Below are 26,593 nucleotides of genomic sequence, written 5' to 3'. Positions count from 1 at the left end.
AAGACAGGAAGAAGGAGTGTGCCTTCTTGTGACCGCGGATTCTTAGGCTGCTTCACAACTTGGTCATTGCCCGTCATTTATATCCTCAAAATGCCATAATTACAGAAACCATTTGTAAATAAATAAAAATAATAATCATAATTAGAGCCAATTATACGGTGGCCGAGAAAGGTCACAACAATTGCGTCTTTTCCCCTCCCACGGGGAGTTTCGCTCACTTTCGTTGCCTCGGCACTTCCGTTCCGTTGTAGCTTTGGCAATAGCGTTACCGTTCAATTTTGTTGGGTTGTAACTTTTGCATTTACGTTGCGGGTGTATTTCAAGATTGTGGTGTTTTGGCAATAATTATAAAACAATCCATTTAAAAACAAGAAGCACGGCGGTAACTAAGCGTGCCCTCTATGCCATGTGAACATGAATTCGTACACCGCTAGTCCACTGCATGCCGTCTGTAACCTCACAATGTGACAATTGCAGTAAATATCAGTCTGAAAAAAAAAAAATTCTTACACCGCTGTTGCCCGCCTTTTGGCACATCAAAATGTAGCATGCGGTGACCGTCATAAACCAAAGACCGCCAGTGGTTATCCTCTTGTAGATGCTGAAGCCCAAGTAGGGTTAAGGTTAGGTTAAAGTTTTGTGTTAGTGTTAAGGTTAGAGTTATGTTACAAGTGTAGAGGAAATGCAAACCCGCCAAAGCCGTCTATGGCAGAACTATGAGCAAATCAAATGATAAACACATCATCTCAGAGTCTCACCACTACACAACCTAAATTACCTCTTTCATGACTGTGGCTGCGGAGGTACTGTACAGAGATAAGGAAGAACAAGCAGCAAGCGTCACTGCAAGTGAGTGATAATGTCAAGTATATTTATGCATCAATTATTTAGCAAAGGTCAACGTCGCTCTGAGCGTGTTTGACAAAATCACAGCAGAGCGGTGTTGCAGTCAAGAGCATGTTTGTTTGATAAAAAAAAAAAAAGAAAAAAAACAATTTACTCACAGTCGGGGTGAGGTGACCTTTTTACACGGTTGCCACGACAAAGCACATCAATGTCACTCAGGTAAACACACACACACACACACACACAGCAAAACTCGTCTTTAGAGTCTTCCCCTTTCCAATTGCGCGACATGTTTTTTTATTTGTCGCATTTCCCGCCAATTTGTAGTGCAATACCAGGCAACCGGCTTGTAGGATTAGCACCACTTTGACAGTTCCCGACAGAGGTGGCACCCGGGTAGGAGTAGCGACACCGCTCAAGTTCCAAATGCACTCCAAACAGCACAGAAAAAAATGTGAAATTTAAACCGAAAAGTAAACTCTGAATAGCTCAACTTAATTTTATAAATAAAGCACCTTAAAAGCAAACACGGCTGTACGTGAAAGTGGAGTAGATCAAGTAAAAATTTGACATTCAAAAAAACAAAGGCAGTTAGAATAATAAATGAATAACATAAAAATGGTCAAAACTAATTATAAAACCACCATTAAAAATCTAAACTAAATTTAAAAGCATTGTCGACCAACTAGAGATGATTGAGGGAGGAGTGGCTGACTCCAAAATAAAGTGCATGATTGTAATAAAGCCAAGATGTAAGAAAGGCATGGATTACTGTTTCTAAGTGCAGTTGTGAAAGGTGATGCTTTACGTTCGCCAGCTGCCAAAGATATAGAAAAGATGGATTTAACAACAGCACCAAGTTTTTGGTCCAAGTCAACAGGGCCACTGGGACCAAGCGCCATAACTTCTGTTTTCGTTTCATTGAAGTTCAAAAGGTTTAGTCCCATCTAGCCTTTGATTTCCTCCAGACAAGACAAAAGCACAAGTGGGGAACTTTTTGCTTCGTATTTTCAGGAATAATATGGCTTAAAAGCTATCCAAAATTGACCATCAAACATAGTCATGGTCAATGGTGTGGATGACTGAAACAAGTCTTGTTTTGTTAACTAACTGTTATGGGATTTATCTTGGTCAAATATCTCCTGTTTTTGTTCTAATTAGCATTGACTTGAAAGAATACTTAGTTGGACCTGACACTGAAATGTTTTTTTGTCAATAAACAACATTTAATTCGATCTTCTGTCACGGGTGTCGTTTATTTGAGTTCATCTATTTTGACAAGAAAGCTCGCTGACTAATGATGTAGACCGCTACTGTACGTTCTCTTCTCATGCTTGCCACTGATTTAGGTTTGTCACTTGGGATAAAAAAAAAAAAAAGTGGAGCATTATGAAGTATGGATGTGCTATTTTAACATTTTACATCATACTCGTGTTTGACGCACCATTGCTTGCACAGTTTTTGAAGATTTTATAACGATAGCACCAAATATAATTGAATCTTTTTGGAAGGTAGCGGTAACACAGAATAAAGAGAGAACAAATGCTGTCTCTGGTGGTGTTATCACATCAATCCCTTCAGATTGATTCCAGGTGACAATGCACCCATAAAAGTGACTGCTGCTTTGCCACTGTCCTCCGCACACAAACAGTTTTGTCAAGAACGAAACCAAACAGTTGCAGGAGCCAAGTGACGCCACCCACACACTGTCTTCTGTAATTGTTTTACAAAGTACAAAGATTCTGCAAGGACAAAGTACCTCCTCCAGTGCAAATATGATGTTTTACTGTGACGCCTTAAGCAATCCATTGAGCATAAACACGTGGTTATGGCGAAATATTTTAGGAGCAAGTGATTTCAATCGATGAGCAAAAAGATAATGAGATTCTGTCATTTCCTCAGTTTTTGTCTAATGCACGGGGACAACATTTATACGCAATACGACCACATAGCATGAAACTTGCGCAGAAATATCAGTGATTGCATTTATTGCTATGACATATTTTGACAATGGGAACCTACCAATGACATTTCCAGTCTGCAGCTGCAAAAAATGTGGATGGTTTGACGCAAAAAACAAAACAAAAAAAAAACAATTTCACTGCAGTGTCTGCTCAATGTGCAATTAAGGAGCAAGCGCTGTGGAAATGAAGTGGAGGCGAGGTAAAGTAATGGCTGACACGTCTGTCAGGAGGAGAACGCACGGAAGAAAACAACTCCAGGCATCTGACACTTGGCGATAAAAGACATGGTGAGACGAGCCAAAAACAACAACTTGCTCCCCGCAACTCCCTGACGCCAGCTTTGTCATTACTGTTCGGTGAAAACAGTGGGGGAAAATCAGTTTACAAGTTAACAAGGCATACAAAAACATGCTGTCACTAAGACTTGGTGACTGGGAATTTGGAAATTTAACAGACAAGGAAAAAGTTCAAAAGAATGCCACTGGAAGTTCCTACTAGTGATGCAAATTGATTTGAGATGCAGCAGTTTGATGTCACACAACAATGGCCGCACATCCAACAAAGATTGTATCAACAAAGAACATAGTAGTCCAGAGTGAACATTCCAAAAATCAAAGGAAACGCGATGCTTTTTTTCCTCCAAAATTTAAGACACCATCCAAGTCTCTTAATAACCAGGGGTGGGCAAACTTTTTGATTGGCGGGCCACAATGGGTTCTAAAATTTGACAGAGGTAGCAGATGGATGGAGTGTTTTGGTAACCTCACCTCATCGGAGAAAAAATATATAATTAATTGTAAAGGAAAGTGAACAAAAGTATGACAACAATATATGTCTTTGAAAAACCACAATATTTAGAAAATAAAACAATAAGGTTTATTCATTGAATTTTTTTTCAAGTTCGGCGGGCCGAATTAAAACGTCTAACGGGCCGGGCCGCATGTGGCCAGCGGGCCGTAGTTTGCCCACGCCTGGTTAAAACATACATCAAGTGTCTTTGGGGTCCTCATCAGAATCACTCAATCACCATGATAGTTTAGCAGAATCTCAAAACTCTGCGCACAGACCAGTACAATGATAAGTCTCTTAAAATGTTCATACCATCTGGTTTGTTTTTGATGCATATGATTTTGGTATGTCCCACACTAGCTCAGTTGACTACAGTGTGTGTATTGAGTGGTTGAATCATAATAAATAAAAAAAAAAAAAATTATTATTGTCCACACGTTGTGGGAGAAAATTACTCATTTTGATATATATTTTTTTCTATTTTCATAATCATGTGAACATTTTGCATGTGCCCCTATAAATGCTCTCCACCTTCTTCTAAAAGCACAAAGCCCACGATGGAGAATTCCACAAGTGACAAATACTCAGCCAGCATTTCCCAAATCGCTCAAACCGCGGAGATAATCTTTAAGGTGCCCTGTCCTGTTAAGAATGACGTTGACGTGCCAGACTGGAAAGTAACAATCTCAGGTTGCATCAGAGATATGATGCACCTCGTGGGGATTAGCCTCTATGCCACAGGTGTCAAACTCACGGCCCGGGGGCCAGATCTGGCCCGCGACTTGATTTTATGTGGCCCGCAAAGGGGAAATCATGTGTGTCTAACGCATTTATTTCACTTTTAACAACATTGAGATCTGAGATATTGTCGTTCATTTGTTAGCAATATTCCCCCTTTAAGATAAATTGTTGAACAAACAATTATTTCCTGGCTTCTGATTTCAAAACTCGCTAACCCATCAGTTTGTTTCGGTACGCGGTAACGCCATAACGGCCCTCTGAGGGAAACCATAAGTATGATCTGGCCCATCCACAAAAATGAGTTTGACACCGCTGCTCTATGCAAAGCAAAACCAGAGTTCTGGTCCAGATATTCGACTGTAAAAGTGTCTTTTTATGTTCCAGAGGAGTGATTTCTTCATAGTGGGACATAACAGAAGATCAATTGGGGTTGAGAACAGGTGAGCATCTGTTTGTTGTTTGCCTTGGAGTGAGCGAAGCTTGTAAATATTCCCAAATAATATATAACAGACTTGGCTTCGAACGCACTACCCTTCCCACATTCACGGTAGGAAAATACAAATTGTTTTGTCTACGCTTGGTTGCTGGACAAAAATGGAAGGAGTGAATAATATTTTCTCCCCGCAATGACCCATTTGGATAAATGAGAGCGGCAATCACAGCTGAGAAGATCCTCGGTAATGAACACAGCGGCTTTGACGTCCTTTGTTGGCACCCGGGTCCTCCCCAGGTGACGCTTCATGTCCGTGCGTCTGAAGGCTATGATTCACTCCGCTTGTGATCATGATTTCCTTTTTGGCAATGGCGAGGGTTGTCATGGCAACTGCATGCAACGAGGTAACAGAAGGTGACCCAGTCAGCGCCGCACAAAGTCGACAGGCTTCTTTTCTGGGTTTGCCTGATCTTACATGGGCTAGGCTCAGCCGAGCCGGATGTCGACATTAAAAGTTTACCAAATTTAGAAAAGATTCATAAAATATGATCAAACTTCTGCAAGCCTTTATTTTATTTTAAAATACTTTTTTTCCTTATTATTTTTCATTTTACAAGGTCTAGGTCTGTATGAAATGTTCTTGGACTGGTGTCACAAAAAAGATACTTTCCAGCCTAAATTATGAGTTTTCCACGTTAATGTGGGCAACAACAGAAAAGCTGTCGAGTTTGATTCGTCCAGTGCGTAAGATGAGGCTGCTTCATGATAACATGCCTGAACACAATGCCCTGAGCATCTGACAGTTCCTGGCCGACGTGAAAGTTACTAAGCAGGAGCAACCTCCCAATTCACCCAAACTGGCACCATGTGGGTTTTTTTCCCCCTCTTTCTCAAACTTAAGAGGTCATCTACATAACCCGTTTTGAAGACATTGATGAAATCAAGGTGGTCATGAGATTTGAGCTGGAGGATTCCAGGAAGAATCCTTCCAGAATTGCATTAAAGTGTTCACAAAATGCTAAAAAAAAAAAAAAAAAAAAGTAAAAGTAATATTGTTCCTTTTCCTTTTTTCTCTTTTATTTATATCTTAAATCATTGAAGTCATCACATATGCCCGTTTCTAAGAAATGTCTTCCAAAACCGATCGTATGCATGTTTCTTCATTCTGACGACCTTTTGCCCGTTTCATCAGCAAATAAGTTGCATTTCCTTGCCTGCCAGCACAACCGTTAGCGGATGATGTCAGTGGAAGGCAGAACAAATACCGGGCTACATCATCAACTTGGCACCAAACCATGAACAAAGCTACAAGAGGTAAATCCAAGTGACATTTCTCGGAAGTCTTTCAGGACGTGTCCGTCACATGAATATGCAGAAGCAAAACACATAAATAATGCATTGTTTGCCCTCTATCGCTTCTATTTTACTTCATTAAGTCTCCATCTTTCGACACTTATCTTTAGCCTGTCAGTCATTCGTCCACCTCGACACACTAACACACACATACACATGAGCCGAGATGCTTACCTTAGCATTAGCCAATGAGAAGGAGGCGGGGCCAAGATGAGAGACACAGCCTGACGGGCAGCAATCAATCGATCGATCAATAAACCTCTATCTGGCAGAGTGCTGTCTACAATCACTCAGTAGTGCTGCTGCAGTGCATGCGCAGACACGCTCACATGCACACACTCACACACACGCACACACTCTCCTTGCCATTGGCCTACAAATCGACAACACAAAACAAACAGCCACACTAAATGATATTGGCACACATCTTCGCCAACGCTTATCCACATTTAGAGAAGCAGCATGGTGCCATCTGTGTGCGTACATGCGTGTGTGTGCGCATGCGCGCGTGTGTATGTATGTGTCTTGGCCACCCTGGATCTTGCACAACAATGACTTGATCAATAGCCACGGCCTCATTTTCAGCGCACCTTAACGAGGACACCTGCCGGAAAAAAGCCCAGATATTGTCTGGCAGCGCTGACATTTACGCAGGTAGTACTTTGAAGGCCTCCGCACTACACTGTACGCAGCGTGGGGGATGCCATGCTGGGGAAACTTATTGAGTATCTCCTAGCATAAAAGCTGCAGCTGATAGAGTCATGCCATGAATTTAAATGACGGGTATTAAATTTCATTTCCATTTTGACGACATTGAAATACTTATGTAGTCACCAAATATTCCCGGTATGTCGCCAGTCTCCCGTAGTAACACAACATTTGGTAGCCAGTAATAATCTATCACGAGCAGAACCACAACGAAGAAGGTTGGGCAAGAAGTGAGGTACACCCTAAACCGGTAACCGGCCAATCGTAAGGCACATATAAACAAACAACCATTCACATTTACCCGTAATGACAATTTAAGATATGCTTACGGTATACCAAAACTATGGGACACATTGTAGTTTTGGTTTCCCATAAAGGGCTGTTACGACTGTGAACACATAAATGATTACCTCATAAAAGCATATATAACTATAACTATAACTATATTTTAAAATATGATTGCCGGAAAAGTTTGTTTGTTCAACTACTATTCGTTTTATTTTTAAAGTTTGATTAATAACAAAAATGTGAAAATGATTAGCATTTTTGGTATTTTAGCAAGAAACGCGTTTGACGCACAAGATTTGGCTTCATTGGCTTCATAAAATAATGTTGCGGGCCGGATCTGGCCACTGGGCCTTGAGTTTGACATGTGATTTATTGTCTTTAATGAAGTTCTGAGGTTGGGAATTCAGATCTGTGCATGGGTGGAGTTTGCTTGTCCTCACCGTGCCTGCATGGGTTTTCTCCAGATACTCCAGTTTCCTCCCACATTCCAAAAACATGGTTGAGTGAAGCCTCTAAATTTGCCATAGGTGTGAGTGTGAATAATTCAAATGCAAAGTCAAGTACGATAGACAACAGCTCTCCTGCGACCTGCATGAGGAAAGGTTCGAGAGAAAATGGTTGGCTGCATAGCCCAATTTTATTCACTTATGCGGCAAGGCCATTGCAATCGACAAACCATAGCTGACTTGTCTGATGGGAGAGCAAAGGAGGGAGGAGGCCCGTGTGCTGAGCATGCTCAGTAGTACCTCTGGTCTACGGTGGAATCGGGTTGACCTTGAAGGTGTCATATCGATCGATCGAGACTGAGGTTGCGCATGTGCGTCGGGGAGCGAGTGAGGCGGAGGCGTGCAACTTCTCCAAACAAGGAGAAAGCCGAAACCTCCGCTAATGATGAATCATTGATGGCATGTGGACAGCTAAAGCTTTTCTTCACGTCCACTTTAGCACTCGTTCTCGCTTCCTCTATATGTCCCGTTGGCCTCACTTTTTATCATCTGTCTTTTTGTACTTGACCGACTCGCTCCTCCACCGGAATTCCGATTTTGGATCACAATCATGGGCATTTGATCGTTAATCATATATGTATTAATTAATATATTGGTGTGGGGAACAAAACCCAAGATAAAGATTTGCAGATTTCTTTCAAGAAATGGATGTGAATAATCAAAATGGATAACAGACTGTGCTCCACCTGAAAAGTTCCGTTGCATGTCGGCGCTGCGTTGCACCTCGGTGGATGTCACTTTTAGCAACCATCTGCCGCTCGCATAACAACTCGCAAATACACGCAAGATTACTGACAGGGCATAAAAGCGCCATTCAGGTGTGTCAGGAATCGGGCATATCGTGAGAAACAACCTGCTACCAAATGTTGCCCATTTGTTATTGATGAGAAAGGAGCACAATAACGTTGAACTTATGAACAATGTAAACATCAGCGATAGCAGCGAGATGGTTAACGCACACACGCACAGAGGCGCTTTTCTCATACACATCTGTTCAGAATACACGGCGCCACACGCTCGCTTCACACATTCTCACCGTCGACTGCCGTTATCGCTGATGTTTCTGCGTGTGTGTGTGTATGCATCCTGCGATGTGTGGGAAATCAGGGGTACTGTAGGTTATGTAATAATGTTCGGTTTAGATTGCAGCTTACAGAGATCGACTCATTTAACATTTTAAGTTTTTCCTAGGTATGTAACTTCTGGTTCCTTGCTGGGACCAAAACATAGGAAGGTCTTGGGTCGGTAGGCCGGGTCTAGTCCATTAGAGGTGCTGAAGCACCCCCAAAATTTTTAAGATCGTTATATTACATTTTTATTTCATTTTTTTTACGCTGCGTTATTTTTAGCAAGTCCGAAAATTGTGAAAAAAAAACATAGTACCGTATTTTCTGGACTATAAGCCGCTACTTTTGTCCTAGATTGTGAACCATGCGGCTCATACAAGGGTGCGGCTTTTCTGTGGATATTTATTTCACCAGTAGGGGCGGTCTACAGTTCAGAAAATGCGATAAATAAATCTCGATTTTTTTTTCTCTTGGGTCTGTTTTGTTTTAATTAGCAAAGTTGTTGCCGTGTTAAAAGTGTTTGAACAATCTGTTTATGTACCTTTATGTGCATTCACAATACAAAATCGTTCTGCACATGCAGTAAACAACTCTTTTTTTTTTCAACATAGAACACTGCAGCTTATAGTCTGGTGCGGCTTGTATATCTTTTTTTGTTTTTCCACAAAAAATAGGTTCCACAAAAAATACAGTGCACCCCCCTTTTTGCTAAAAAAAAGAAATAAAAATGTATCCACCTCACCCCTCCCACTCCTCCTTTTGAGGGCGAGCCAGTCAAGACCTGTCTGTACCTTCCAATCATGTATAATTTGAAACTATAAATGTACACCACCAGTGCCTTATTATCACTACCAGGCCACGTTTTGCTGCATTTACTGTTAAATCATGGTGCTAGGTAGGAGTTAGCGCAAGTTTTTATATGTGAGTTAGTGCGTGCGTGCATTCATGTGTAAGTGTATAGACAGGCAGGTAGCTTCATGGAAATAGGTTTTTGGACAAGATAGGGATGGGTATCTACTTTCACAATGAACATGTTAGGCTTTGAGTCCTGGTACCTGTAATACCGATACTCAACGGTACCAATTTTCAGGAATTTTCAGTGTGTGTTTATGACAATAAATCTCAACAACAAAGACTGCTGCTATTAAAGTGTGTAAGAGTTAATGAATTTACCATTTTTATATTCATACTGAACTGCACATCTGTGAAATGCTCATAACTATTATTACAATGTTTTTGGAACAATTTACGAGTCCAGATTACTTTCTAGATGAGACACTTTCGGCTGTTTTTTTTTTGTTTGTTTTTTTCCAAATTTCACTATAAAGGAGGAGATTCTCTACGTGAAAATAAGTTGTCCTGAACTTTTACATAGTATTGTATCTTATTAAATCTGTATATAAACATTGAAAATCAGTTTCTCGGCTTTTATGTAGCTCTCTGTGTAATTTGTGCTTGTGTTTAACCCCACACCCTCCAGAGTGCATAAAACTTTGCGACATTGTAACGTGCGCCATACCTACGGTGGGAACAACGCTCATGTCTTTCTCCTCACACATGCGGACATTACAGAGACAGCTTTAAGGTCTTTAAAAGGCCTTTTCATTCTGAATGACCACATTTGTAAGCACCTGGTGAAAGAAGAACCGTCCTGAAAACACAAATACAGATCTCCTACATTGTCCATCTGTCACAATCACCACCTTTCCCCAGAGGGCTATGAATCGTTCTCTGCCAAAATATTCCACTTCAACTGTCATAACTGAGACTCCAGCACACATATTTGAAAAAGTGTTGAGAGTTTACAGAGTGATTATAAAGCATCTACTGTATGCGTAGCTCTAAAAGTTGACGTAGTAAACATGACACATGCATGTTATGTGCAGCAGTTATGGTTAGTTCAGAAAGAATGAGGAATGCCAAGCTAAGATATTAGCTAAATCGACTCACTACATCACATCGAATGGAAGCAAACGCTCAACGAAACTTCATTTGAAAGGAAAGAAATTAAAAAAGGGCTTCTCTGTGGCTGCCACCGCCTGGACTGGATGGATTCATGAACACGCGACCTCTGTTTTTTTATTATTTCAATGAACATTGTGTTTCTCCAATGAGAGCAGCAACACAACAACACAATGGTGACAATTATAGTAGAACTTTTTTTTTTTTTGTAATTTAAATAGAAATATTCAGCTCCAGATTAAAACGAGTTGGTCTGTATCACACTATTTTTCTCTCTCTCAGTTTTAATTAAAATAAATGTTTAAAAAAAAAAAACATCTCAAATGTAAAATGTATTATCTTCACATTTCAGGCTGCAACTGAAGCTCAACACACTATCGGCTAACAGAGCACATGCAAAAGACTGTAACGCACCGTCACAGAACCTCACTTACTTAAATGCGGTGTAACACAAAATGCGGTAAGACAACGTATCATAGTGCAACGTCCTTAAAGCAACGTACCATAATATTACATATGGTAATGGAGAGCAACGCACTGTGCAATAACACAACATACCGTAACACAACTTTCCGTTACACAGTGCAATGCAACGTACTGCATCGTAACATACCGTGACGCAACGTACCATAATGTAACACAATGCAATGCGACACGTTATAACACAACGTACCGTAATACAACTTCATGTATTGTAGGCCCATTCTAAGTATGATAACGTAACGAAACAATTCAAAGCCTAGTATCACAACACGTCCAATGCAATGCACCGTCACAACTTACCCAAACGCAACTTAACGCAATGTAATACATCACAATGAAACGTAATGTAACACAACTTAACACACCATGTCATGTAATGCAACAAAGGATTATGTAACTTAACAAAATCAGCTGCAACGTAACACTACTTAAACAAGGCAAAACAATGCTAAGTATAGGAAAGCTACTTTTGCAAAGCTAAGTAAAAAAAAAACTACAATGACAACTGAACTGAGGTCTCATGGGTGTCTTTTTGTATTTTTGAACTTTAAAAGTATCCTTTTCCTCAAAAGGTCCCAAATGCACGACTTCTGTGAGGTTCCACTGTACAATAAATAGCACTTGTTGAGTATCCCCTTGCGGGAGAGCTGCTATATCGCGTCTTCATGAAGCCATCCATTCCACCCCGGCATCAAAACCTTCCCGTGTCTTCGTCAAACAGAATGGACAACTCGCTGAGTCTTACCTTTGATGCCAAACTTGGAGTTGCCGCCAAACTTGAGGATGGCCAACATAATCAGGAAACCGAAGAAGGCGACGGCGGCGATGCCCACCACAACGTACACCTGCGGGTAGTGGACAACTTAGCAGATATGTCAAGCAGACAGGCCAGATGGAATGTTGATTGAGGACTTACGGCGACTCTGTCCTCTGGTGGGTCTGAAGTAGGTCCATCTGTTAAAAAATACAAAATTAAAGAAATAAATTGTTAAACAAGTGAATGGCCATATGACTTTGCTCTTGTTTTAGACCACATACTAAGGGTAGCACAACTTATTGATAGCAGTACCTATGGGGAAGTCTGCAGCCAAGAGAAGGTGATGTTAAGAAGCAGCAAGAGAGAGAAAGGAAAAACAAATTAGATCACAAAAAAAATGCCTGCATACTTTAACAGTATTTTCTGTACCATGCAGCTTACAAATGAGGCCATCAATCATGTATTTGAGTAACCACAGAAACAACAATCGCACACATGAAGCATGCAAAGCTGTAAAGGAATTTAAAAAAAAGAATAAACATGGGCCACAATGACGAAGAAAGACACACTAGCGTCGACTGTCATCCTCATTGCAAGGGTGTGGAAATATGCGGCGCACACTCCCCAAATTGAGGGACATTAATGATGAGGATCAAAATGGTAAAAAAATAAATAAATAAAATAAATCAAGAAATCAAAAAAGGAAGCACACACAGAGGAAGAAAACATTTTATTTTATTCTTATTTTTTTTTTCTATTGAGACTATTACAAGAATAAATATGTACTTTAAATGAATGTCAAAATTGTCAACTTTCAACATTCTCATACTTAGGTGTACGTTTATGCTCATAAAATGTTGACCTCATCCTTAAAAATATATGTCCATTCACACATATTGTTAAAATAGCTAGGGTGGGGTGGTTGCATTTATTCTCTTTATTTTCAACATAAAAAATGTCAGGGCGGGATGTGAAAAATTGCAAAAGAATGAGTACTTTCATAAGTAATTGTTGTAATGCAGTATTGTTTTTTCTTCTTCTATTCAGTATGGCCCACATACTCATTTTGAACTGGAGAGCAATTCATTCAAGCAAACACTCCTCCATCTATTTCACTCACCGTAGTAGTATGAATCTTTGTCAGTTCCTGCACAAGTGCAATAAAAGATTCAAAATAAAGATTTGAAAGTGAGTTCAATAGGCTATTAAAGACAAGACAACAGGAAAACTTTTGATTTTGCAAAATTCAAATGTGGTGTGCGCCATAATGACCTGTCAAGTGTGGGTCCTCACCGTCCCAGGGTTTGTGCATGAAGTGGGCCTCGACCCGCTTCTGGTCTGTTCCGTACTCGTTTTTGGCCACCAGCGTGTAGAGGCCGTTGTTGAGGTGCGTGGGGCTGTCCAGCTGCAGACAGCCGTGATACTCACGCTCTGTCACATCATAGATCATTGTCTTGATGAATTTGTCCTCCGTCACTGCTTTGTCGTTCAGAAACCACTGCATGCGGGGTTCTGGGTTGCCTGAGAAACACATCAATTCGCTTTTTCATCCTGAAAATAATTTTTGAGTGACTGATATACTTTATTTGTTGGCCTATGAAAAACGCTCCCTATCACATCTTTCCAAACCATCCATCCATCCATTCTCTGTAATGCTTAGTAAAATTTGGACTTTATCTTGTACTTACTATTACTCTTGTCTAAAACAGAACATGTTTTCCTATTTCTATTTCCAAGAAGAAAGTAGCAATTTTAGGAGATAAAATTCATAAAAGTGCGTGATTCATAATAATACGTCATTACACGAGAATAAAATCATTATGTAAATAAAACTCATTTATAACAAAATTATTACGGTACTTAATTCTCGGAAAAAGGTTTTTTTTTTTTTTGCACTTGGTTATGACTTCACTCCTTATAAAATTCTTCTTTTAAAACTTCACATCTCTCGTTATTTGTTGTATGAGAAATATTTTGTATTTTGAGTCATAATATGCCATTAAAAAAAGGAAAAAGAAAAAAAAATGTGCGATTTTACAAAAACGTTTACAATTAATAACAAATTAGTTGTTACAAGAGATATTGGCCCCAATGCAGGTGGACAATGAAATGAATATAAAAATGTATCTGATTCTTCAATGGCCAATACAATTTTTAAGGAAATTAATTCATTCATCAATTTTCACAATCCTGCCGGTCTCTCACTAGTGAGTGTATATGACAGGCAACAGTCCAATCCCCAATTTACCTGCGACACTAAAGGGGATGCACCAGTGGTGATCTGAGATGGCGTCGCTCAGTTTGGTGATATTCGGAGGAACTGAGGAGTATAGCAGAAGCGGACACAAAAAAGAAAATTAGCGCTCGTGAAGCGTTAAAAGCATAGGTCTGTCTTGTCCGGCTCTGCATGGAAGACTTTCATCTAATTGGATTTTTGTACCAAAAAGAGAGCAAACGTACATTGTATGTCCAATAGCAGCGAGGATTCTTTCTCGCCGACGATGTTCTGTGCAGTGCAGCTGATCTTACTGTTATGGTCCAATGATGACAAGTTGGACAACCGAAGCACAGAGATCTGACCTGATGTCTCGATCTGTCAACAGAATGAAGCGTGAAAGAATTTTTGTTGAAATTGTTTTTCTCAAGAGGCTTTTTCCTGTTTAATTTTCACTGTGTTGCTGGTTTCATTTTTACATACATTGTTGATCCATGTAGTAGAAACGCTGCTGACTATTCTTGCTGCTTGTGTTCACATTCACTTCTGCATGTACTTTATTGTATGAACAGTACAGTATTGTATTACATTCATGTTATTATTGGTTTGAAATGTTTATATATGGACTATTTATCGCTAAGTGCATCTACTTTTCTGCTTGATAAATTGCTGCTGATTAGCCTTAGTGCACAACAGCTCATTTATGGCTAATTTACTAATATAAGTATTGTTTTTGCAACACATAATGCTACCTGACCATTCATGGTGCTGTTCATATTAACTTCTACATAGCTAGCTAGCTTAATTAATATCTATTAGCTAGCTAGATCGGTGGAGAGATAGCTATGTAGAAGTTAATTCTTCTTGCTAGCTAGCCATGAGGGACTTATGATTCAATACGTCTCAATACATGGCGTATGTATGTATGTATATAGTACAACTGTAGCTTTTGTCATGTTTATTTACATGGAACAACACGTAAAGGATCTCCTAAGCCAAAGATATTCTGTCAGGTTTCGTATGAAGGTTTGATATGGTAGAGGACCCAAACGCACGGCGGCAGGTTTGCAGGGATGACATGATTTAATTTAAAGAAAACAAAATGGCAAATGAAGAGCTAGGATATGCAAAATCTAAACAAAATATACAATACAAGAATGAAAGTAAGAAAAGCAAACACTGGGAAAACTTGACTTTAAGAAAAAAACGAAAGCAACAAGACTTGGCAAGGGCAGCTTTTGGAGGACAATTGACATAAATAATGACCTGACAAGGACTGAAAAGAAACAGGGAACTAAATACAAGCAAATTAACGAGACAACGAGGAACACCTGGACAAGACACAAAGGATGGGAGGCAGCTGATTCGGCAGCAAAAGGGACTGGGATGACAAGCACAGGTGTACAGATACTATTTTTGGAGCCGTTTTATTATTATTTTTTTTTTAATTGTATTCTTATTATTGGTGTGACAACGAAAAATGTTTGCGTTACCTTGAGTAAAAAAACATTATAATTACGACGATGTGAATCAGAAACTGATTTCAAACATAATTAATGCTTATGTATAACATTCCAAGTCATCATTATAATTTTCTATTGCATTCCTTCAATGCCTCTTCAATATTAAGTCATCTTCAATTAAGCTCAAACAACACCCCAACTGCAAATATTATCAGTCTATTAGACGAGGTAAAGTGCTACAAAGTGTAGATTTAATCCTCTGAAAAGACATTAGCAATTATTCACGCAATAGCACCATTCATTTCCTCACCCTGAAACCATTAGTTTGATTTACCGACGATGAGTCCAAGCAATGAGGCCTCATTGCCCTCGTTTTCATGACTTGTGAGCTATGTACGGTACGTGTCGTGTATGTCTATGTGCGTGTACGGGGGGCTGGAATGTGAGTGTACGGACCTCGTAGTTTGTAACCAGCGACATGTTCCAGATGAGGTCTGGCGAGGGCACTCCGGAGGTGGCGCAGGACAGCTGCATGTTCTCACCCTCCATGACGGTCACTTTGGACGGCGTCAGTGTTGCCATGGGAAGCTCTGAGGAAGATGAGATAGAGGAGAGGGGAATTAGTGATGGAAGGAAATCACTTTTTTTCCCCAACCATTGAAACACTTTACACGTAGACACAAACAGAGAGTCAAAAGAAAGACCTTGGATTCAATCTCGGCGCCCTCGCCTTTCATGTGTGAATGTGCTCCCCAAATACACACACACGCACACACACACGCGCACACACACGAGAAACAGAGAAGCAGTTACACTCATTATCACGGCATGTCTCCAGCAAGCAGACTGCTAATAAACTGATTGTTCCTCTGTGTGTGTCTGTGTGTGTGCATTAACAGGGCTGACCAGGAGGTGATGTGTGCATGAATTTGACTCACCAAGAGAGACCAGACAACAGAAGACAGGTGACTTTTGACCTTATAACAAGCACCTTAATACTCACTGAAAATGGTTTTTGACTTTCAAAGTGTCTTTCCACCTATTAAGGCACTCAAAGCGCTGTTGCATCGACCTACTGATGACATACCACCAGGAGCTTACTCAAGGATACTTTGACATGGTGGCAATGGCCGGGGATCAAACCCACAACCTCTAGGTTGGGAAACGACCACTCTACCACTGAGCCACACAAGCCCCATCTGTAATCTTTCCAAAGTCCAAACAAGTTACAATTTGTTACCGTTGTCATTTTCGGGTTTGTCTTTGTTCATATATCATAGACCTGCTAAGGAAAAATGTCAAGTCAATTTAATTGGCTCGTGTCGTGACTTTGACCTTAGGGAGTGTCAAAGTTCATGGGCAATGGAGGTTAAAAAAAAAAAATAATAACAAATTGTAACGAATCACATCAAGCCAAACATCAAATCAAAGTATCTGGTGTGTACTCCCTAGAGCTGTAAGCGTTGTGTCAATATGAACTCATATGATGCTGAAACAACTGCAAAACCTGCACTTCAACGTTTGAAAATGTCATCAATCTATATGATAATGAGTCCTCCATTTGATTATACAACAGTAATAATTATTCATATTTATTTGAAGTATTTTAATCAGTGCTATATAAAGGGTTCCATTGTAAAAGTGCCGTTACCAAGCTGCTTGTCTAGATCTTAATCAGATAATGAAAGTTATGTCCGCTTTGTGCATTAGTTACTTAGGACCACATAAAAATGAAGAGACAGTCCTCACAAGCCCTAAGCCAGTCGGCCAGAGGAGATGGTGAGACGTTGACAACAATTGCACATTAAACCGGACAGATTTCTCATCAAGTCCTTTTGTCCGTCAGCCTGTCACCACGGCAACCCAGTTATCACCAGAGCAACCCTTTCAATCACCGCCAGAGACAGTAAAAGACAATCGTTTCAGTGGTGCCAGCTGTCATGTTTGAAGAACATATCTTAACAGCCATCCTAAAAAAAGATACTTTCTCCAATTAAAGTGTCTCTACACCTAAACGCGAAGCCAATCGTCGCTTGGAAAACATGAGAGGATTCTGTTGGGAAATTATTTCCACGCTTGGCTTTTTGTGGTGAAACCAGCCGTGACATTTGGTGATTGTAATCCCTGCATTGAGAAGCGTTCAGAAGGAAGAAGGCCTAATTAGCATGGCAGTGCAGCTAGAAAAAAAAAAAAAAAGATGAGTGTGTGTCCGTTTTGGCTGAGTTACAGCCCACCTGCAGCCTGCGTGTAAACATCTGGAAAGGCACAGCAGAGGTCTAATTCACAAATTGCGCTGAAAAAAATAAATAAATATATGGGGGAGGGGGGGGGTCTTTAACAATATTTCTTTATGTGCAGCTGCACTGTGCTATAAACGTCAGCTTTACAGATGCCATATCTGCTGTAGTAACCAATTTATGGTCAATAAAGCAAGAGCATCTATGAACTAGCATAATTACAATTATTACACGTTTATTTTGCTGACTTGAAAACGGATGGATTGATTTTTCTTTGCTTTGTACATTGATCTTTCTATTCTGCATCCATTTGACTAAAGCGTTTGTTTTAGCTTAAGTAGATGATGTGGCCGGCAACTAATTGGGATGATCAAATATTCATCAGTGTTTACACGCACTGGAAGGTGCGACGGTTTTGATCAGCAAAGGCGTTCAAATGAACAACAGCATCTACAAAATCACACCACTGACTGATTTTTTTCCTGATTAGGAAAAGGGAAGCGCCCACTTGATGGAGAGCATTATTTTACTTTAGCAAATGCCACATTGGAAACTGTTTATGACAGGGTATATATTTTTGGGGAAATTTTTTTGTTTGTTTGTTTTTTTAATTTGAGGACGTTCATATTATATCAGCCAAATATGTTAAGGCTGCAATATGACTCTTTGGTGCACGGTGTTCATTTCATTGTAAATCTGCCTCATTGAACCCCATTAGTCTTTATAAATAAGTTTACATGTTTAAAGGTCAGTCGACCTTCCGGTTGAGAGCACCCATATGGTTTGACTTAATGTCATTACTCTTAAAAGACTTAATTAAACATCCACTTTAATAACATTCCCATTCATCATTGTACCTTTTGGTTTTATTTTCCTCCCCCCTTTTATTTCATTCCCATGTTGCCATAAAAAGAATGTAACTATGGCATTTGCATCCTGCTGGTTTAATTTATTCCAATTCAAACCAAGCGCTCTTTTAATTCAAATGGCAGGAATTCATCAAAAGTATGAACATGCTCTGTGCACACTGAAGCCATCTGGTCTCCTTACTGGCTTTGTACTGCTGTTTACTGCCTACATGCCAACATGTGTGCTTTGTCTTTGTACACACCATATAGGGGAAAATGTTGTCTGTCTAAAACTCAGAGCAGAGACGCGCAACGAGGTTGGCATACTCGGTAATTGCCTCGGACCACGAGCTGGAAGGGGCCACGTCTATAGAAATGAATCGATAGATGGATTACTAATTGAGGAACGGCATCTATTAAAGCAGGGATGAGCAACTTCAAAGCTGGAGGGGGCTACAGTTCATCATCAGAGCTATTTGGGGGGGGGGGGGGCACATAAGATTCTGCAATTCCTAACCAGATATATGAAAAAAATAGTTTTTTTTTTAAATATGGACAAATATTTACAAAATACATCCTCTTGATATATTTAATTTATCATAATACATCTTGATATTTTTTTCCCAGTGTAAATGGTTCTCTTGCATAAAACTTACCATCCAAAGACAGCACAAACTGCTGAGCAAAAAACCAACATTAAATACAAAAATCAATTCACTCAAAATATGAATATTGTTGAAATATTATGATTGGCCAGCATATCATTTCAAACAGAACAGGACAAAATAATAACTGAGTATAAGTGCAACCAAGCAATTGCTGCCATCTAGTGGTAATTGGTGATATTACAACATAAACTTAATTTAACTTTGTTCCGGGATTTTCTCCCCCATTTGTCCCCGTTTTTGGTGGAAATTTTTGGGGGGGTTTGTTAAAAAAAACGGGTGGGGGATGCATCTATTTGAGGTGGTGTTTTAGTGTCTTAAGTGTACCACACACACACTGTGGCTAACTGGAAAACTGTATCTATTTGCGTTACGGACAATAAATATATTTATTAGAATAGAGTGTGTCAACATTTAAAAATTTTGGATTCGTATTAATGCACTGCAGAGATGCAAAGAGGAGTATTCCCTGAAGGAATCTATGCAATGGAAAATATTTAAGACCTAAAAATAAAATAGCCAAAACATTTAGATGATCACTGATAAAACACACAAAAATACATAGCCTGCAGCAAAGCCCATCATTATTTACAATACGAGCGAGTATAATGTCAACTTAAGGACCGCGCCGGCCCGCCGCAGACCACAAGCCCTCCTTGTGTGCTTATCACAATGGAGTATATAAACGTCTGCATTTAATTGACACAGTGTTTCTTTGCCTCCTTTATACCAACACTATGAATTTTTCATGAATCGCTCTATTTTAGACACTGTTCATAAACAGGGTCTCATTACGTTTCGGCCCGGTCAGACCCGCTGACGTATTTGGTTTGCATTTGGAAACAATTGTTCCCATGGGAAATAACGGAAATAAAAATAACACTGCTCAACAGCAAATTTTAATCAAGGATAACTAAATATGTCTTTACTTTTTTTCTAGCATATCAGGTTTTTAAGCTTATAAAAGCAAAAAGCAGATTTCACCATGACCTGTAATTTATGGCTACAATATGAAGTTTAAGAAAAAAAACTCCACCTTGTGCTGATCTTTAATTCATAAATATTGCTAAATATCTCACTACTTATTGTATTAGTACTATTATTATATTAATTGTATTATGAAAAACTAAGGCATCTAGAAAAGCTTACTTGCACCTATGATTTAAAAAACATTTTAAAAACAACTTGTGTAATTGAAAACTGTTGACCAACAAAGGTGCAACTACAGATTTCCGAAGTGTTACCAGGCCAAATCTTCTTGGTTCTCTTCTTTCTACTGTTGCAGGAAGTAACATTAAGACCACTGTTGTCTCTTATTGGGGAAAAATGTTGCTCGAGGGTCAGAAAAGTCACTAAATATAGCAAAAACCTCGCTGAGTTGGGTTTTACATTTTATTTTGGCTTCATGGTCTCTGCGAGGGCCAGTCTGATACTAATGCCCCTCGGGAGCCATACTTCGCCCACGTCTGCAGTGATCTCTAACATTTAACACACAGTTTAAAAAAAAAGAAATACTGTGATTTTGCCCCTGTAAGGGACTTTTGCTCAGTGATTGCTTGGAGCAGTTGGGACGTTGAGAACACAAACAATGCCTGCAGGAAGCTAACGGTGTCGTTGATAATTCCTATTGATCTGCTCCCCCCTGGCCCCTGTCCATTAGCGGGGTTTATTTTTGGCATTAGGGGGAAGCCCACCACTCCTCCCTTTGACGGAGTGACACATGAAGAGGCGGGCACGGTCTGGTCGGTGCCCCTGGGCTGTCAGGGTTTCACAGAGGACTTGAAAAGGTCCAGATGGAGGGTTAGCCTTTGCTTTGTCAGGGTTTTTGTCTGTCTGCTGTGTCTGTCGCGTGTTCTACTGTCGGTCTGCCCGCTTGTCAGTGGCAGAACGGCGACCGTGCCCTCAGGCCTGCACTGATCTCACACATACGTCTCACTCTGTTTGTTGCTGTATTTCTATTTTGAAATAGACAAGTCAAGATCATCCATTATCTATAGTGTCTGACCTCTGTCTGGTCTAAGAAAGTAAAGTCCGTCGCTTTAAAACAGAGATGGGCAACTGGCAGACCAAATGCGACGCATGTGGCCCCCGTGACCACAGTCTGAAATGCTCCTCGATTTCTAAATATTAAAGAAAAATAAATAAATAAATAATATATATATAATCACTCGAGAGATTATTTATTTTACTTTATTTTATTTTTTTACGAACCCAAAGAATTGTTTAAAAAAAAGGCTGCTAAACATGAACTCTACATCTTTCACGAGAGACAGATCTAATGGGGTGAAAATCTGGAAAAAGTCCAAAATATGAAAACATTTGTATTAACACGAAAATGAAATCCGCAAATATGCGAATCTACGGTTGCTGAGCTGCAAATATCCAGGGGTCGACTGGAGTTTGAAGTTGTAATATCACCAATCACCACTAGATGGCAGCCATGTCTTAATTGCACTTACACTGAGTCTTATTCTGTCCTGTAGTATAGTGTGGCTAGAAGCAATATTTTGTTTTGTGGTTTTAAAATGATTTGCAGGCCAAACAATATTTCAAGAATATTTGTCCTTGTGCTTCCACTGGGTCTAATAATTATTTGCAGATTTGGAAGGAAATGTAAGACAAACATAGTACCTCTCTACTATGAACGTTTTGATGGAGTTTGATTTTACCCTTTGCACTGAAAAAAAATAAATTATGTGATTAGTTTGTTGTTTGCTTCAAACCCTTTGTAGTTAGGTTACTTTGATGAAAATTTTAATGTAAAAAATATTAAGAACATGTATTTTTCCCATATTGAAAATAGCATTTTTTTTTCATACACCTGGTTAGCAACTATGTGGTCATACAGTGTAATATATATATATATTAATTTACAACTCAACTTTTATTTTAAATACATTATGACATTACGGACATTACTGCCACCTTGAGGTCTGGAGTATAACACTAGTGAGTGAGTGTGTGTGTGCGCTATAGTGTATGCGTGTGCATATGTCCTCACCACAGTTGGCTAGTCTGAGTCTGGACAGAAGGCTGCGTCCTCCACCGTCCTCGATGCAACGCAGTTCTTGGGTGTCCGCCTCCTCCCCCAGCCACAGCTTGATCCACATGTTCTCACAGGAACAGTGCAGTGGGTTTCCTGTCAGGATCCTAAACACATACACATGCACACACACACCCAGACACACGCACATGCACACACACTGCATGCTTAATGCAGACAGTCAAGGACAGCAAGAAGCAGAGCAAGACTAGAAAGTAGGTTTGTTTCTTTGCAGGTTGAGCAAGGACACACTAGGGCCATCGATGAGCATAATTATATTGCATAACATCAATGACAGTGTATCATTTTACCTTTAACCTCCACCCCCGTCAAGCCATGTATCTACTCACATGTAAGAGATGTTGAGGTGTCGGAATATGGTCCAGGACAACGATGACAAGTTGTTATCTTTCAGATTCCTGGCAACAACAATCAATAAATCACAATCAGCCTTATTGAATGCAATGATAGTGAGAATGGTTTTGTGTAGTCTGAACCAGGACTGGTCAAATAGTATTTCTGCAAACACTCAGGTTCGCTCAGTTACTCAACTGCAGATGGGAGTAGGTATGTTAAACAATGTCGCTTGTATATTACAATTTATAACAAGGGGATTTGGAGTTTAAAACAAAATACAGTATAAAGAAGGACACTGGGCAAACGTCCTGCGTACAAACAAAAGGATGCACACAACACAACCCATTTGGAACAGGTGAAGCTTCTATTGCGGAATACAGTTTCTTGACTACAAAGCAGGATGTACGCAACATTGCGGCGAGACCACACTTCACAGGATACTGTAAAGCAAATTGTCATTTAAGAGGCCACCTTCACTTCATGCCAGAGGAAATGTATTCACAATATGCTGTAGGATTGCACACTTATATACACCTTTGAGAGTGTTTGTGTGCCTCAGTATGTGCTGCTGTTTTGGTTAGCAACAGTTGGGCTCAGCAGTTAACTGTAAACGTTATTAGGAGATGGTGATTAAGTTACGACCATTTTTTGGTCAAAGCGAGATTTGGAGTAAAGACTATTTACAGTACCTTGGTATGTGCTGCTGTTTTAGCTAGCAAAAGTGTTCCAACTTCTCTTTGGAGCGTAGCATTCCAGCGCCCCGAGCAGGTCAACATCTCATCCCTGCTTGGGCTCTATGCATGCAGCACTTCAGTGGTTTCAATTACCGTAAGTTTAAAAAAAAAAGTAAACTGCAGTTGAGCTTGTTAAAGTTCCCTTGCTATCTGCTGGAATCACTTTTTAATTCAAGGTTATCGTATCATCGGACATCTTTAATTTTTTCATGTATGTAGTTCATTTTGTCATCACTATTAAGCAAGTTAATTACAAAAGATTTTAAATTGGACTAAAATATTGAAAAAATGTTTTCTGTACAACTCTTTGCGACAGTATGTTAGCGTACCTTTTGCTAACCTGCAACTTGTTTGTACTTACAGATATTGTAATTTGACGTTGTTCTGAAAGGCCAGCTTGGAGACGTACGTCAGTCTGCTGTTGGTCACCGTTCTGACACACACAACAAACATCATGTTTAACACATCAGTGCATAAGTGAGTACTAATTTAAAAAAAAAAAAGAAATGAAAAACTTTTGACAACCCTCTTCATTATCATTTACGTGCTGAAATGTATTGTGACACAAAACAAAGTTCCTGTTTCCCTGTTTAGAACTTTTTTTTTTTTACTGAACATGTGTCTGTACGTTGTTGTTACTCACTATCTGTACCTGTGCCTGCTTTCTTGGACTGGAATGTGAGTCACATCAGATGCTTTTATTAAAAAATTACAGCCTTCACTCGTCATTGTGTGTTTGGATGAGAATATGTGTGCAGGAGTAGGAACCACTTTACTGAGAAAGTGTCTTCCTGTACAAAAGTACAACGTAACTGGATCGTGATCAGCACACTTAAACTTGCTTGCCTGAGGCTAATTTTTGACACACACTCTCACCTGGCATATTATTAGGTCCATCTCTCCAGTCCAGTAATGTGTTTTGTACCTCTTCTTGGATTTGCTTTGGGACTTGAGGAAATTGTCAGTTACAGGAACAGGAAGAGTCCCAAGTTGTTTCCCATGTGAAAATCTTAAACTACAAACTATGTAATATGAAGTACATTCTTCAATTTCTTTATGTACATGTACAAGTTGACCTGTCATTTTATTAGGTACACCTCTGTCGTGTGTTTTGTTCCTCTGTTAATTTGGATTTTGTCTGCACTGTGAGTTTATACGAGACCCTTTTATTAAAGATGATCTTGATTAGTTTTTCCGCGCTCATTTGTATCCAAAACCATTGCTGACAAAATGACTACAGTGTATGTATACAATACAATATGGATTTTCCATGAGTTGTGAGCTGACATTTCATAAAAAAATTCCACCTGCTGCTGAACTTAATTCATAAATATTTACTATTACAATTAATAAATATATTCCTATATAATACATTATATTCTTGTAATGTATTATTATTATTATTATTATTATTATTATTATTATTAATATTAAAACCTGATACGCGGCAGAAAATACAAAGCCGGATTTGGAATCAACCCCAAAAGAAAATAAATTCATGCAAACCCCACAAAGGAAAGCCAGGGCCCGGATTCCAACCGCAGAGCTGTGAGGCGCATGTGCTAACCAATCGCAACCCGTACAAACTCAAGTGAACCCTATGCATTCTAATCTTTTCATCATATTAGTGAACTCCATTAATTAAGCTGTTTCAATAGACTCACAAGTTCCTGAGGTTTTTGTAGTAGTGCAGGTCCTTGTCGCTGATGGATGAGAAGCTGCTCTGGTTGGCGATGTAGCTGTCGGGCGAAACAAACAACATGTCAGGCGGGCCGCCTCATTTGTTCGAGCAGGCAAACATTCCCGAGCGAGACAAAGTGCTGCTGATGAAGGGAGTATAATTATCAGTCAAAGTATAAAAATGAACGTGGGGAGGACAGACGCATGCATGCATATAGAACACAAAGATAAGCACGACTGTCTACAAGCGCGTTTGTTGAGTAGACGTCTTTGGTACAATCGAGAACATTTCGGGTGAGTTCAGACCCATAAACGAGCTCTTACTGTTGACACTTGAGAACACTAACGATCAATGTCAGAACATAAAGAAAATAAATGTTCTTGTCCCTTTTATGTACTCACAAGGGCATCTGAATAGAACGCAACCGCATTGAGAAGACAACTCATTCAAATAGGATTTGTAAAGCTTCCTGAACACAGTGGAAGTGACTAAAAGTCTTAAGGCATGTGTACTACCTCTCGCGACACGCGCACTGTTCAAATTATTAGGTACACCTTTACAATCTAATCCAAATAAGTACAAGAGGTAGTAAAAATACAAAATTGTAAAGCATTAATATGCTTGTAAACCGGTGGATGGCTTTTTTTAAGGTGTGTATGGGTGAGAACGGAGGAAAAGTGAAGTGGGTGCAAGGTTTATATGTTTGTCAAACAGAAACAATGTGGATAGCAAAGAGAATTCAAAATTTCTGGAAAACCTGTTATAGATGACGACAGCATACCCCAAAACACCGGATTTGTGTCCACTATGCAAATTTAACGATTCCTTAAGTGTGATGCGCAAGTGGCCTGTAGCATTTGCGGGAGATTAAAAGTGCATTTGTGGATTTCTATGACAATTACATACAGTATTTGCTTAATTTCCCCAAGCGTAAATGGCTACATTTATGCTACAATGTATTTATTTATTTATTTTTGTGTGTGTGTGTGTGTGTGAGTGCAGGGAAGAAGGCAGTGCGCTAATACTGTCAGCATGTTGAAGGGGGTAAAGTAATTTGGGGAAGGCTGTTGTAGATCGATGATCCCACAGAGGACAATTGAATTTTATCATGCGTTAAAATAATGCATTTGGATGACTTGCCTGCAGGGGATGCACGGAAATAAATGGTGGTCTGGTGTAATAATAAAATCCCTCCAAAAAAATCTCTCTACTGTGATGCGTTATATGGATGAGAACCTGCCTTGTTTTTGGGTGTGTTTGGCTGAGTGCTCCAACACTGCCGGGAAGACATTTGGGGAAGGCTACACAAACAACCATATAATAACTGCATACAATACAGTACGGCTGATTATGCATACTTCAAACGTTTTGACTACAGAAAAAAAAAAAAAACTAAAATGTCAAAATGACCTATTAAAAAGATTTTAGTGTGATTGACTACCCTGGTGAGAAA

The 26,593-nt window shown here is 39.6% G+C and overlaps 1 protein-coding gene across 3 annotated transcripts in view; it reads right to left on the bottom strand.

Moving 5' to 3' along the window:
• The window catches only part of ntrk2a (neurotrophic tyrosine kinase, receptor, type 2a), a 70,080-nt gene that overhangs the window by 41,491 nt on the left and 1,996 nt on the right, over positions 1-26,593 (bottom strand). For 2 of the 3 annotated variants that reach the window (XM_088295864.1, XM_088295870.1), the window contains exons 2-12: positions 25,124-25,198; positions 23,821-23,892; positions 22,719-22,787; positions 22,327-22,475; positions 16,032-16,165; positions 14,358-14,490; positions 14,146-14,217; positions 13,170-13,418; positions 13,018-13,044; positions 12,057-12,094; positions 11,886-11,985 (exon numbers count right to left, since the gene is read on the bottom strand). In XM_088295864.1, the coding sequence (XP_088151990.1) occupies positions 11,886-11,985; positions 12,057-12,094; positions 13,018-13,044; positions 13,170-13,418; positions 14,146-14,217; positions 14,358-14,490; positions 16,032-16,165; positions 22,327-22,475; positions 22,719-22,787; positions 23,821-23,892; positions 25,124-25,198 (1,118 nt within the window). The remainder of the gene's footprint in view (positions 1-11,885; positions 11,986-12,056; positions 12,095-13,017; positions 13,045-13,169; positions 13,419-14,145; positions 14,218-14,357; positions 14,491-16,031; positions 16,166-22,326; positions 22,476-22,718; positions 22,788-23,820; positions 23,893-25,123; positions 25,199-26,593) is intronic. The other variant, XM_088295879.1, reaches the window with a different exon arrangement.

The sequence above is a fragment of the Idiotropiscis lumnitzeri genome, chromosome 1, assembly GCF_059441095.1.
Source record: "Idiotropiscis lumnitzeri isolate Australia: NSW breed Sydney's pygmy pipehorse chromosome 1, RoL_Ilum_1.0, whole genome shotgun sequence".
In the NCBI taxonomy this organism is placed as follows: domain Eukaryota; kingdom Metazoa; phylum Chordata; class Actinopteri; order Syngnathiformes; family Syngnathidae; genus Idiotropiscis; species Idiotropiscis lumnitzeri.
This window is presented reverse-complemented; position numbering and strand designations above follow the sequence as displayed.